Below are 12,231 nucleotides of genomic sequence, written 5' to 3'. Positions count from 1 at the left end.
GGCAGCTCCTCCATTTTGTTACCTCTCCTCACTTACATAACTGAAAAAAGCAGAAGCAGAGTTCTTGACAGCCACTGGCCGCCATCTTGGTTTCCCCACAGTGCCCCAGAATAACACTGGGTTGGGGGCATTATGGGGAAACTAAGATGGCAGCCATGGCTGGCTGCTAAGAGCTCTGCTGCTGCCACTGTAGTAATTAAAAGTTATGGGGGAGAGGGAGAAAAGCTTTGCCGCGCTCCCTCCCTCAGGGTTTTCCAGAAAAGATCTTAAAACTAATCTGTGTAGAGAGGCTTTTTAATGTCTTTTACTGAAACTTGTATCTGAATGGGTGTCTTTTTTTAAAAAATCCAGTTTTAATTTGGTCTATTTCAGATGAGCTTCCATCAATTTTATATGTTATATGTCCATCTTATTTATGTATTATTTCTCTGTGTAAACCGCCCTGAGCCATATTTGGAAGGGTGGTATAGAAATTGAATTAATAATAATAATAATAATAATAATAATAATAATAATAATAATAATAAATAAATAAACCCCAGTGAGGCACTACATTGGCGTGGTTGTGGGGCTTGAGTGCTCTGAGGAAGGTGAGAGCTATGCCAGAGGTCCAACCATACTGGACAGGTCTCACCAGAGGAGCCAGACAAAGAGTGCCTCTCCCATCAACAATATGGTGAGACGTAACTTTAATAAATCTATACTGAATCCGTCGTTGCCCAGGTCAACAAGGACCGTGGCAGGTGCTGGAGTCCCTGGACATCTGGTGGCAAGTGGGCAACAGGACTCAGGATCTTCAGCTGAGAAACCAGGGCTGGAGACTGCAAAGTTACTGGAAGAAACGTCGCTTAACCGAAAAAAGTATATGAAAAAAGCCACCAAGGAAATAATGATCTGCTATTACAAGTCTAGTCCAACTAGAAGAGGTTATTTAAAAAGAATGTACCAAATTTGGAACGAGAGGCATCCAGATACAGAAATCACAGAACAAAGGCTAGCAGACCAGAGAAGATTCATCATAAGAAATAAAGTATTCACAGGAGTTGAGCTGGAAGAACTGCAAAGAGCAACACAGGCTCAAGATATGGAAGAAGAATTACCACAAACTGAAGAAGTTGCTCAGGTGCAGGTGGAGGAGGTGTTGGAAACAGAGGATGCCACCATTGCTGAACTGTTCCAAAATCAAAACCAGGCAATCTCCCCTTTGCCTTCACCTTAAAAACCCGAATGCCGTTGAACAGAAAAGCAACAAGAACTAAAGCAAAAAAATAACTGAGCACATGAACCAAACAACCACCAGGGTTCGACTTACAGCTCTAAAAACAGTTGCCAAAAAACAACTTGCTCAGGCATTAAAAGATGTCAGTGCTGCACTTGCAGAGATAACAACCAATAATTTGCAAGAAACAAACCAACTAATGTACAGTGCAGCAACAATAACAACACAAAAGCTCGGATATAAGATCAGTGGACCTGTAAAAAAAGAAAGCAGTACATCACCTAATGGAAGATTAGATTAGAAAATAAAATCTCCAGTCTTAGATCAGATGCTAGTAAATTGAAATATATGAAAGACAAGAAGCTGAAGAATGAAAACACCAAACAGTATCTGATCCAAAAATACCACCTAGATTCAAGGAAAATTAGAGAAGTCCTGGAGATAATAAAGCAGCAAATAACAGCAGTGTCAAAGAAGATTAGCAGGTACGAAGCCAGAATTACGCAACACAGGCAGAATCTCCAATTCCAGTCGAATCAGAGACGTTTCTACCAAAGCATAGAAGGAGAAACTGCAAGAAACCTAGAAACACCAAATAAAGAAGAAACAGTGCAATTTTGGGGAAAATTATGGGACAATCCAGTAGATTATAATAAAAAAGCAGGCTAGATGAAAGAGGTCAAAAAATGTAACCAACAAATGCAAGATCTAATAATAACACCAGAATTAATAAGTGAAAGAGCAAAGAAAATTAAAAATTGGACTGCACCAGGCGACGATGAACTGCATGGCTTTTGGCTTAAAGACCTAACAAGCCTTCATAAACAACTATCAAAACAGTTCAATCACATTTTGGAAGGAGGTGATATTGAACAATGGCTAACAACTGGGAAAACTCATCTCATCATGAAAGACCCAGCAAAAGGTTCAGTTCCAAGTAATTATAGACCGATAACCTGTCTGCCAACCATGTTCAAATTATTAACTGGAATTGTAGCCGATGAAGTAATGCAACACTTATAAACTAACAAACAGCTTCCAGTTGAACAGAAAGGAAATTGCCCGAACACCAGAGGGACAAAAGACCAGCTGCTTATTGACAAAATGATTTTATAAAACTGCAAGAGAAGAAAAAAGAATCATGGATTGACTACAAGAAAGCCTTTGTGTTGCATGGATTGACTACAAGAAAGCCTTTGACTCACACATGGATACTAGAATGTTTAGAAACAACTGGTGTCAGCAAAAACATTCAGATATTTATTTAAAAAGCAATGAGCATGTGGAGTACACAGTTAACAATCAATGGCGAGACACTTGGACAGGTTAGCATTAGAAGAGGCATTTTCCAAGGGGACTCACTATCCCCTCTGTTGTTTGTAATCCCCATGACCCCACTTTCACAAATACTAAACAAAACAGGCCTCCGATACCAAACATCTAAAACATCAAGTAAAATCAACCATCTACTGTACATGGACGATTTGAAGTTGTAGGGAAAGTCCCAGTCAGAAATTGAATCACTGCTAAACACTGTCCGTATATTCAGTAGCGATATAGCAATGGAGATTGGACTAGACAAGTGTGCTGCATTAATAATGAACAGAGGAAAAATAAGAAAAACAGAAGAAATAGAACTGCCCAATGGAAGCAAGATCAAGAACCTGGAAGAGAAAGAATCTTACAAATACTTGGGCATTCTCCAGGCTGATAACATTGCACACACTGAAGTTAAAAGAAAAATTGGAAGTGAATACATCAGGAGAGTTAGAAAAATCCTAAAGTCCAAACTCAATGGTGGGAACACCATACACGCCATAAACACCTGGGCTATACCTGTTATCAGATACACAGCAGGAATAATAGACTGGACCCAGGCAGAACTAGAGACGCTGGATCGTAAGACCAGGAAAATCATGACCATCGATCATCGATCATGCACTGCACCCCCGCAGTGATATTCATAGGCTATACCTCCCTCGTAGCTCAGGTGGAAGAGGAATGCTGCAAGTCCATCAAACAGTAGAGGAGGAGAAAAGAGGCCTTTCAGAATATATAAAGGACAGTAAAGAAGATGCACTTAAAATGGTCAATAATGCAAAACTATTCAACACCAATGAAAGAAAGCAGGCCTACAAGAAAGAACAAGTCAAGAACCGAGCAGAAAAATTGAAAAATAAGCCACTGCATGGTCAATATTTGCACAATATAAGTGGAAAATCAGACATCACCAAGACCTGGCAATGGCTTAAGAATGGCAACTTGAAGAAAGAAACAGAGGGTTTAATACTGGCTGCGCATGAACAGGCACTAAGAACAAATGCAATAAGAGCAAAAGTAGAAAAGTCAACAACAAACAGCAAGTGCCACCTTTGTAAAGAAGCAGAAGAAACAGTGGACCACCTAATCAGCTGTTGTCGAAAGATCGCACAGACTGACTACAAACAAAGGCATGACAAGGTAGCAGGGATGATACACTGGAACATCTGCAAAAAATACAAGCTACCTATAGCCAAAAATTGGTGGGACCATAAAATTGAAAAAGTGGTAGAAAATGAAGATGTACAAATATTATGGGACTTCCAACTACAAACAGACAAACATCTGCCACACAATATACCAGATATAACTGTAGTCGAGAAGAAAGAAAAACAAGTTAAAATAATCGACATAGCAATACCAGGGGATAGCAGAATAGAAGGAAAAGAAATAGAAAAAATCACAAAATACAAAGATCTACAAACTGAAATTGAAAGGCTGTGGCAGAAGAAGACCAAAATAATCCCAGTGGTCATTGGTGCCCTGGGTGCAGTTCCAAAAGACCTTGAAGAGCACCTCAACACCATAGGGGTCACAGAAATCACCATCAGCCAATTACAAAAAGCAACTTTACTGGGAACAGCCTATATTCTGGGACAATATCTATAACAACAGCAACAACATTGATAATAAAATTCAGCCATCCCAGGTCCTTGGGAAGGACTCGATGTCTCGATAAAACAAACCAGTCAATAACACCTGTCTGACTGTGTGTAAATAAATAATAATATATTTCGTGTTTTATCATTTTTTTTAAACTTTATACTTTTTTATTGTTTTATCTGTTTTATTTTTATGTTATTGTTGTAAGCCACCTCAGGCAATATTGTACTGGAGGGGTGGGATAGAAATATTTTAAGTAAATAAATATATGGGAGGGAGAACTGCCTATGCTGTTTTATACTGTGAACCGCCTATAGACTTCGGTATAAAAAGTTATCACATAAATAAATAAATAAATACCAGAACCAAAAAGAGTGGCAATTTCTTTAAAAATTTGGTGGCTTCTACCCCACAAACCTTAGAAGAGCCCATTGAAGGGCATGGCCTGTACAAAATGGACGGGCTACACTTGAACCAAGATGGAACCAGACTGCTGGCGCTTAAAATCAAAAAGGTTGCAGAGCAGCTTTTAAAATGACACCTGGGGAACAGCCGATGGGAGCTGGGCAGTATCCCGTTTGGCAAAAGCCATCCTATAAAGTGTGAGGCTGCAAAGAATTCAAATAAAACAGAAGGGGACAGAGCAGAACCACATAAAGAGCAGATGGGAGCCTGTGCCAGCAGGTCAAAGAGTCAAAAGAATAGCATACACCAGGTGAGAGATTCATTGTATAGGTGCTTTTATGCCAGTGCCAAAAGCCTTCAAGCCAAGATGGGTGAGCTGGAGTGCTTGGTTGCTAACGCAGAAATAGACATAGTGGGCATAACAGAAACATGGTGGAACAGTGAGAACTGTTGGGACACTGTTATCCCTGGGTATAAACTCTATAGAAAGGACAGGGAGGGGCGCCTTGGAGGAGGGGTAGCACTGTATGATAAAGAAGGGATAGAATCTAACAAGCTAGAAAACCTAGGTGGACTGGAGTCCTCCACAGAAACCCTGTGGGTGACTATACAAGGCCGGAAAGGGAACATGCTACTGGGGACGTGCTATCGCCCTCTGGATCAAAAAGCTGACAGTGACTGGGAGTTGCAGGAGGAAATCAGGGAGGCATCAAGGAGAGGTAGGGCTGTAATTATGGGTGATTTCAACTACCCACACATAGACTGGGTAAATTCACATTCAAGTCAGGACAAAGAGGTCAAATTTCTAGATACGCTAAATGACTGTGCCCTAGAACAGTTGGTCATGGAACCGACCAGAGAGAAGGTGACCTTGGATCTAATTCTGAGTGACACCCAAGACCTGGTGCGTGATGTCAGTGTCATCGACCCTTTAGGGAACAGTGACCACAGTGCCATCAAATTCAGCATACATGCAGGGATAGAATCATCAAGGATGTCTAACACAGACATTTTGAATTTCAGAAGAGGAAACTTCTCCAAAATGAGGAGTATGGTGAAAAGAAAGCTGAGGGCGGAAATCAGGAGAGTCACTTCGCTCCGGAGTGCATGGAGTTTACTCAAAACCACAATACTAGAAGCCCAGTTAGATCGTATACCCAAAAGGAGGAAAGGTACCACTAAGTCCAGGAGGATGCCAGCATGGCTAATGGGTACCGTCAAGGAAGCCATAAAAGGGAAGAAGACTTCCTTCCGAAATTGGAAGGCCTGTCCAAATGAAGAGAACAGAAAGGAACACAAACTCTGGCAAAAGAAATGCAAGGTGACAGTAAGGGAGGCAAAAAGAGAGTTTGAGGAACATTTAGCCAAAAGTATCAAGGGGAATAAAAAAAACTTATTTAAGTACATCAGAAGCAGGAAACCTGCCAGGGAGGCAGTTGGACCATTAGACAATGAGGGAGTGAAAGGGATTATTAAGGAGGATATGGAGGTTGCAGAGAAGCTGAATGAGTTCTTTGCATCTTTCTTCACGGCAGAGGATACTGAGCATATACCTGTTCCTGAGCCAGGCTTTTTAGGGATGGAGGCTACAGAGCTGAGTCAGATAGAAGTGACAGGGGATGATGTTCTAAACTGTCTGGAAAATCTGAAAGCTAACAAATCACCAGGGCCGGATGGCATCCATCCAAGAGTCCTCAAAGAACTCAAATGTGAAATTGCCGACTTCCTTGCTAAAATATTTAACATCCCTGAAATCGGGCTCTGTACCAGAGGACTGGAGGGTAGCAAATGTAACACCGATTTTCAAAAAGGGATCCAGGGGCGATCCAGGAAATTACAGGCCAGTTAGCTTCCGTTCCAGGCAAATTGATGGAAAGCATCCTCAAGGATAAAATTGTAAAGCACCTAGAAGAACAGGCCCTGCTGGGAGTGAGCCAGCATGGCTTCTGCAAAGGTAAATCTTGCCTCACCAACCTTTTGGACTTCTTTGAGAGTGTCAACGAGTGTGTGGATCAAGGTGATCCAGTTGACATAGTCTACCTGGACTTCCAAAAATCTTTTGACAAAGTTCCTCATCAAAGACTCCTGAGGAAACTTAGCTGTCATGGGATAAAGGGACAAGTACATGTGTGGATTGCTAACTGGTTGAAAGACAGGAAACAGAGGGTAGGTATAAATGGAGAGTTTTCACAATTGAAGGAAGTAAGAAGTGGGGTGCCCCAGGGATCTGTACTGGGACCGGTGCTTTTTAATTTATTCATAAATGATCTAGAAGCAGGGGTAAGCAGCGATGTGGCCAAATTTGCAGATGATACCAAACTCTTCCGGGTAGTGAAATCCAAAACGGATTGTGAACAGCTCCAAAAGGATCTCTCCAAACTGGGGGAGTGGGCGACAAAATGGCAAATGCAGTTCAGTGTTAGCAAGTGTAAAGTGATGCACATTGGGATGAAAACCCCCAACTTCAAGTATATGCTGATGGGTTCCGAGCTGTCGGTGACGGACCAGGAGAGGGATCTTGGGGTTGTGGTGGACAGCTCGTTGAAAGTGTCGATTCAATGTGCGGCAGCTGTGAAAAAGGCAAATTCCATGCTAGGGATCATTAGAAAGGGAATTGAAAATAAAATGGCTAACATTATAATGCCCTTATACAAAACTATGGTGCGACCACACTTGGAGTACTGCGTACAATTCTGGTCACCACATCTTAAAAAGGACATTGTTGAACTGGAGAAGGTACAGAAGAGGGCAACCAAGATGATCAGGGGCCTAGAGCACCTTTCTTATGAGGCAAGACTACAACACCTGGGGCTTTTTAGTTTAGAAAAAAGACGACTGCGGGGAGACATGATAGAGGTCTATAAAATCATGCATAGCGTGGAGAAAGTGGAGAGAGAGAGATTCTTTTCCCTCTCACACAACACTAGAACCAGGGTTCACTCCATGAAATTGATTGCCAGGAGGTCTAGGACCAACAAACAGAAGTACTTTTTCACACAACGTGTGATCCACTTGTGGAACTCTCTGCCACAGAATGTGGTGACGGCCAACAACCTGGATGGCTTTAAGAGGGGTTTGGATGACTTCATGGAGGAGAGGTCTATCAATGGCTCCCAGTCGGAGGGCTGTGGGTCACCTCCAGCCTCAAAGGCAGGATGCCTCTGAGTACCAGTTGCAGGGGAGTAATGGCAGGAGAGAGGGCACGCCTTCAACTCCTGTCTGTGGCTTCCAGCAGCATCTGGTGGGCCACTGTGCGAAACAGGATGCTGGACTAGATGGGCCTTGGGCCTGATCCAGCAGGGCTGTTCTTATGTTCTTAACCAACTTTAAGGCACACAAGTTTTCTTATAGAACAAATAAATTGATCTGCCAGTAGGTGCTTACTGCAAGTTTCAAAATTAGCCTCTTCCTTCATTGATTTTTCAGTGAAAAATTATGGATATGGCTCCTGGCCATGCTGGGAGGTATTCTGGCTCTCCAGTCTACTTAATACTCCTGCCCTAAAAGTTTGCCAGGTATACAAATATCACTATTTCAAAACATCCTTTAAGGAGAAAATGGAGCCTGTGGATATTGTTTACAACCCACTACAATCAGTAGCACACACACGTAATTGTTAGCCTTGCATTCTGTGTATGTGTGTGAGTGAAATTTAAAAAAAAAAAACTTGCCCAAAGATAATTGCAAGGTAAATATAGGATGATAGAAAAGATTGAAGTGTAGAAAGTAGGCTAAGTGTATAGAGGTGAGGAGGGAAATGGGATCGGGGCTGTTAAATACGAATGACAGCCATATGCAACTGACAGATTTATCTCTGTCACTGAAGGACAAGACAGAAGAAAGGGGGGGTTCCATTGCAGAAGTTTAAACATCAGGCATTATTCTAAAAGTTTAATCACATGGGGAAAGTTGCTTAGAAAAATGTGGAATATCTTGTCCTTCAACTTAGTAGAGGCAACAGTCTGAAAAGGATGCTTAAGCAGGCATGGATGCAGCTTCAGCATGTTGAATGCAAGAGGTTTTCTCTGGTTCGATGACCCTTAGGGACATATTTCTAGAAGGCAAAGGACACTTACAGAGTCAGGGGAGAGCAGCACCAATTGCTTTCCCTGCGCATGTGCTCTGTTGCTCAGGAATACTTTGGCTGTGTTAAGAGCAGCCTCTCTACATGGGGACGCAACTGTGCTACATCCCCTGATTGCTGCTCTGGATGTCAGCAGCCACTGATTTTTTTAATGTGTGGAACTATTTAGGTTTTGTTTAAATAAAGATGATCTAGCCTTTGCTCAGGACTCGACAAACGAGTCCTGACTTTTTTTAAAAAAAAAATCTACTCTGGGGTCATAGTCTCAGTCTCATGCATATTCACTAAGTGGGGACTTGCATGTATGAATGAGATCTAACATCACAGAAAGCTTTCCTACCACCCTACATCACCTCACTCACAATGGCTGACATATGGCACACCAGGCCACCCATCAAAGACGAGTGTATGGATGGTTTGCGAACCAGACAGGAGCCCTTCCTCACTGCTAGTGGAGGAGGCTCCATGCACATGCAGCTGTGTATAATCGCTGCTGTGCCACATGGCTGAGTCTGCACAAAGGGGTCTTGATTGGCTTGCAGGCCTCTCCCATGATCCCTCTTTGATGGGTGGCTCATTTCAGCCACTGTTTTTCGGTGGGATTAGCTCATATATTCAGTAGTGGTTTAGCAAATATTGAATAATATGTTGTAAATGCTTGTGTGAATTAGTCCTGTTGCTACACTATTCCAGTGATCAATCACCTCATATAACCATACTCCTGCTGCCCAGTCAGCAAGTAGGTCCCAGTTTACCATTTGACAGGGATTACTCTAAAGCAGGCCTGCATAGCATATGGCCTGTAGGCTAGATCCAGACCACTGGCCTTTTCCCCCCCTGGCCTGCAGGGCTGTTTCTCCTGAGCAAACAGGTGGGTGAGTGAGTGGGCGTTCCTCATGCCTGCTGTCCAGTGACAACTTCCTCTCTGCTACCCCACAGCCATTTGCTTCACCTGGGCGGATGAGTGAGCAGGCACTCCCGATATCCGCTGCCTGTCCGGCACCCACTTCTTCTCCTTGCCGACTCCAACCGCTATGCTTCTTCCAGTCACCGTTGCTCCATGCTCGTCATCAGGTCAGCCCCTGCGTTCTGGGCACCCCTTTATGTGTACTTCCCATGCCTGCTCTGCAGAGCCAGCTCTCCTCTTCCTTGTCTCTCCAGCTGCTTCCACCACATTCTCCTCCCCGCCAGCACCACCCAACATGCCCCACCCCATAATTATTTAATATATTTATTAATTTTTTAATAAATTTTATTTCTTAAATTATTATATTTCAACTTTTAAAATTATGCACATTTTAATACTTCTTTACAATTGTTTAATTTTTATTAATGTTAATAATCCATGCACTAAAATTTTACCTCAGCCCATGCACATCAAGTCTTGGTTTCTGAGTTGTGCACTCCTGCTCTAAAATAATGAAGATCTCCCCCACAATACCATTTCACAGCACTTGAAATGGCTTAAAATCTATAATCTGGGAGTTCAGTCTGAGAGTGTAGGAGGCTTTTGCCTTTCTTATTTGAGTAGACACTGAGTGAAAAATAAGCCCAAGATTTCACACGGATCTACTCTTTAACTGATGAAATCAAATTGTTTTCTGTTTCCTTAACTGAATGTAAAAATTGCTTATATTTTCTTTGACGACTTAAAATTATTTATTTTTTACTTTTATATTTCTCTAAGGTCCATGTTTCACTTCACTTTTTAAATAAATGTAAGTGTGTTTTACTAAAACTAAATGAGGAAAAACTCTACCTGACCATCAAGACTTGTGCCCAAGGTAATGGATCCCTCTTGATATACACCAAGTAGAAAAATGCTGAGGTTTATTGTTTTATTTTGACATCAAAGCTGAAAACTCTTGCACAGATCAGATATCCTGCTGATTATCTTTGCTGAAGCTGTTGTAACATTCTTGCAAAAAAGAAAAACGGATTTTACCCTTTCTTTCATTCAACAAAGCAATATCCTAACAAAACAAGACATCAATTACACTATTATGCATCAGCAAAAGAGCAGAATAATTCAACAAATACATTATGGCATATGAGCCTTATAGTAAAGAAAAAGCTTTACAATGAAAGGGTAATGTAGTGCACATAAAGCTTCATTTAAAAAATATTTACAATAAGGTGGCATAAAGTGGCTTGTTGAGTTCGACTAGCATCCTTTCCCCCATACATAGATGGGCACTTCAAGATTTTTTGTGGAGTACATTGCATTTTTATTTTTATTTTTTGAAGGTGCACAGCAGGACAGCATTCCCACTAAAGACAGGCTTGCAGCATGGCAGCATATAAATTTAGGCACATTTGAATGCAAAAAGAAAAAGTTAGATTCTTTACAAAAACTCTCTTTAGGACAGTGCAAAATTGAAGTGCCCCTCAAAAGGCAATGATCAACAGAACAACATTCAGGACAGAAATAAATCTACATTTGAATTAAAACTTGACAAGATAATGCACCTGTAAAGATAAAGGGAACTTTTGGGTACTCCGAAGTCTGTCACAATTCTACTCAACAATGTTGTGCATGCTAGGACCAATAGCTTAAAAACACTGCATTAAAAAGATCAAGTCTTGACTTCTCACTCACTTCAGATCTGAAGACTCACTTCACAAAGCCACAGGACATTTGAAAAGAGCTCTCAGAATAGCTGTTCTGCGTTACAAGCCAATCGATTGACCTGACGTTTTCTGCAGAAAAATAGCTTGAGTGTTTGCATCTTCAAAAGTCTTTGCCTAAAAGTTGGCTTCTAGCTTGGAATTAAAAGCAGTAGCATTAAGAACATATGTATAAAATGAAGGCTCAGGTTCACACTAAAATGTATGGAAAACACTAGCACCCTGATTTAGCAAGAGAGAGTTGTCTATGAAAGGAAACTTCAGTATGTGCAACCAATGCGCCTGATGCACATTCAGATGCTTGTCTAGGCCCCATTGCATTTGCTGAATGTATCTTTTGATGTGGGTGGGAATGTGCGCCCCCCCTCCCTTTCAGGGCTACTAGTTGTGGGGGGGGGGTGGAGAGAGAGAGAGAGAGAGAGAGAGCTTTTTCGATGTCAATATGTTAATAGAAATCATCAAGGCAATTGAGTTTAAATGATTTCTTGGCACAGAGTGTTAGCAATAGGACTAACACTATATAAATAGGATAATAATGACTGTAATGTGAAATTATTCCTTCTCTCAAAAACTGAGAAATTCCTACCTCAATTGAGACTAGAATAAGATGCGAATCCCTTAATTAACTCTGCAGTGGCAAAAGCCGTTTTACACAGAAGCCACAGGAAGCCACAGCTGTAAGTGTTGCCAAGTCCAGAAATATCTACCGAAAGAAGAGTGTTGCATACAGTTAGTACCACACCAGAGATACACTGATGTGGCTATGCATTCACTCATGTAAGCAGATGCAGATAGTTTCAACCTTGCATTGAGATATGGCTAGCCAGTCTGGCAGAGCAAATCGGTTATTCATCATGCACTGAATTGTGCCGATTCTGCTTTGCCAGTCCACTCAAATACTTTAATTGCTTGAGTGTAGTGCTGTCTCATAGCGGTTTCCTCCTGCAGAAGGCAGAACAGTGAATCTGCTCTT

The 12,231-nt window shown here is 41.6% G+C and overlaps 2 protein-coding genes across 7 annotated transcripts in view; one reads left to right on the top strand and one right to left on the bottom strand.

Moving 5' to 3' along the window:
* LOC128343527 (uncharacterized) overlaps window positions 1-12,231 on the top strand; it is an 81,978-nt gene that overhangs the window by 21,572 nt on the left and 48,175 nt on the right. The window contains exon 2 of one of the 6 annotated variants that reach the window (XM_053292774.1): window positions 9,570-9,704. The exons of 3 other annotated variants lie outside the window; for them this stretch is intronic. In XM_053292774.1, the coding sequence (XP_053148749.1) occupies window positions 9,591-9,704 (114 nt within the window). In that variant the 5' untranslated portion in view covers window positions 9,570-9,590. Of the gene's footprint in view, window positions 1-9,569; window positions 9,705-12,231 lie in introns of those variants that run through there. 2 more of the 6 variants (XM_053292802.1, XM_053292747.1) reach the window with 2 other exon arrangements.
* ESR1 (estrogen receptor 1) overlaps window positions 10,455-12,231 on the bottom strand; it is a 340,324-nt gene continuing 338,547 nt past the window's right edge. Inside the window, exon 10 of the mRNA XM_053292723.1 lies at window positions 10,455-11,480. Coding sequence (XP_053148698.1) covers window positions 11,390-11,480 — 91 coding nt within the window. The 3' untranslated portion in view covers window positions 10,455-11,389. The remainder of the gene's footprint in view (window positions 11,481-12,231) is intronic.

Source organism: Hemicordylus capensis, chromosome 1 (genome assembly GCF_027244095.1).
Source record: "Hemicordylus capensis ecotype Gifberg chromosome 1, rHemCap1.1.pri, whole genome shotgun sequence".
Classification (NCBI taxonomy): domain Eukaryota; kingdom Metazoa; phylum Chordata; class Lepidosauria; order Squamata; family Cordylidae; genus Hemicordylus; species Hemicordylus capensis.
Note: the sequence above shows the minus strand (reverse complement) of the source record. Positions and strands in the feature narration are given on the sequence as shown.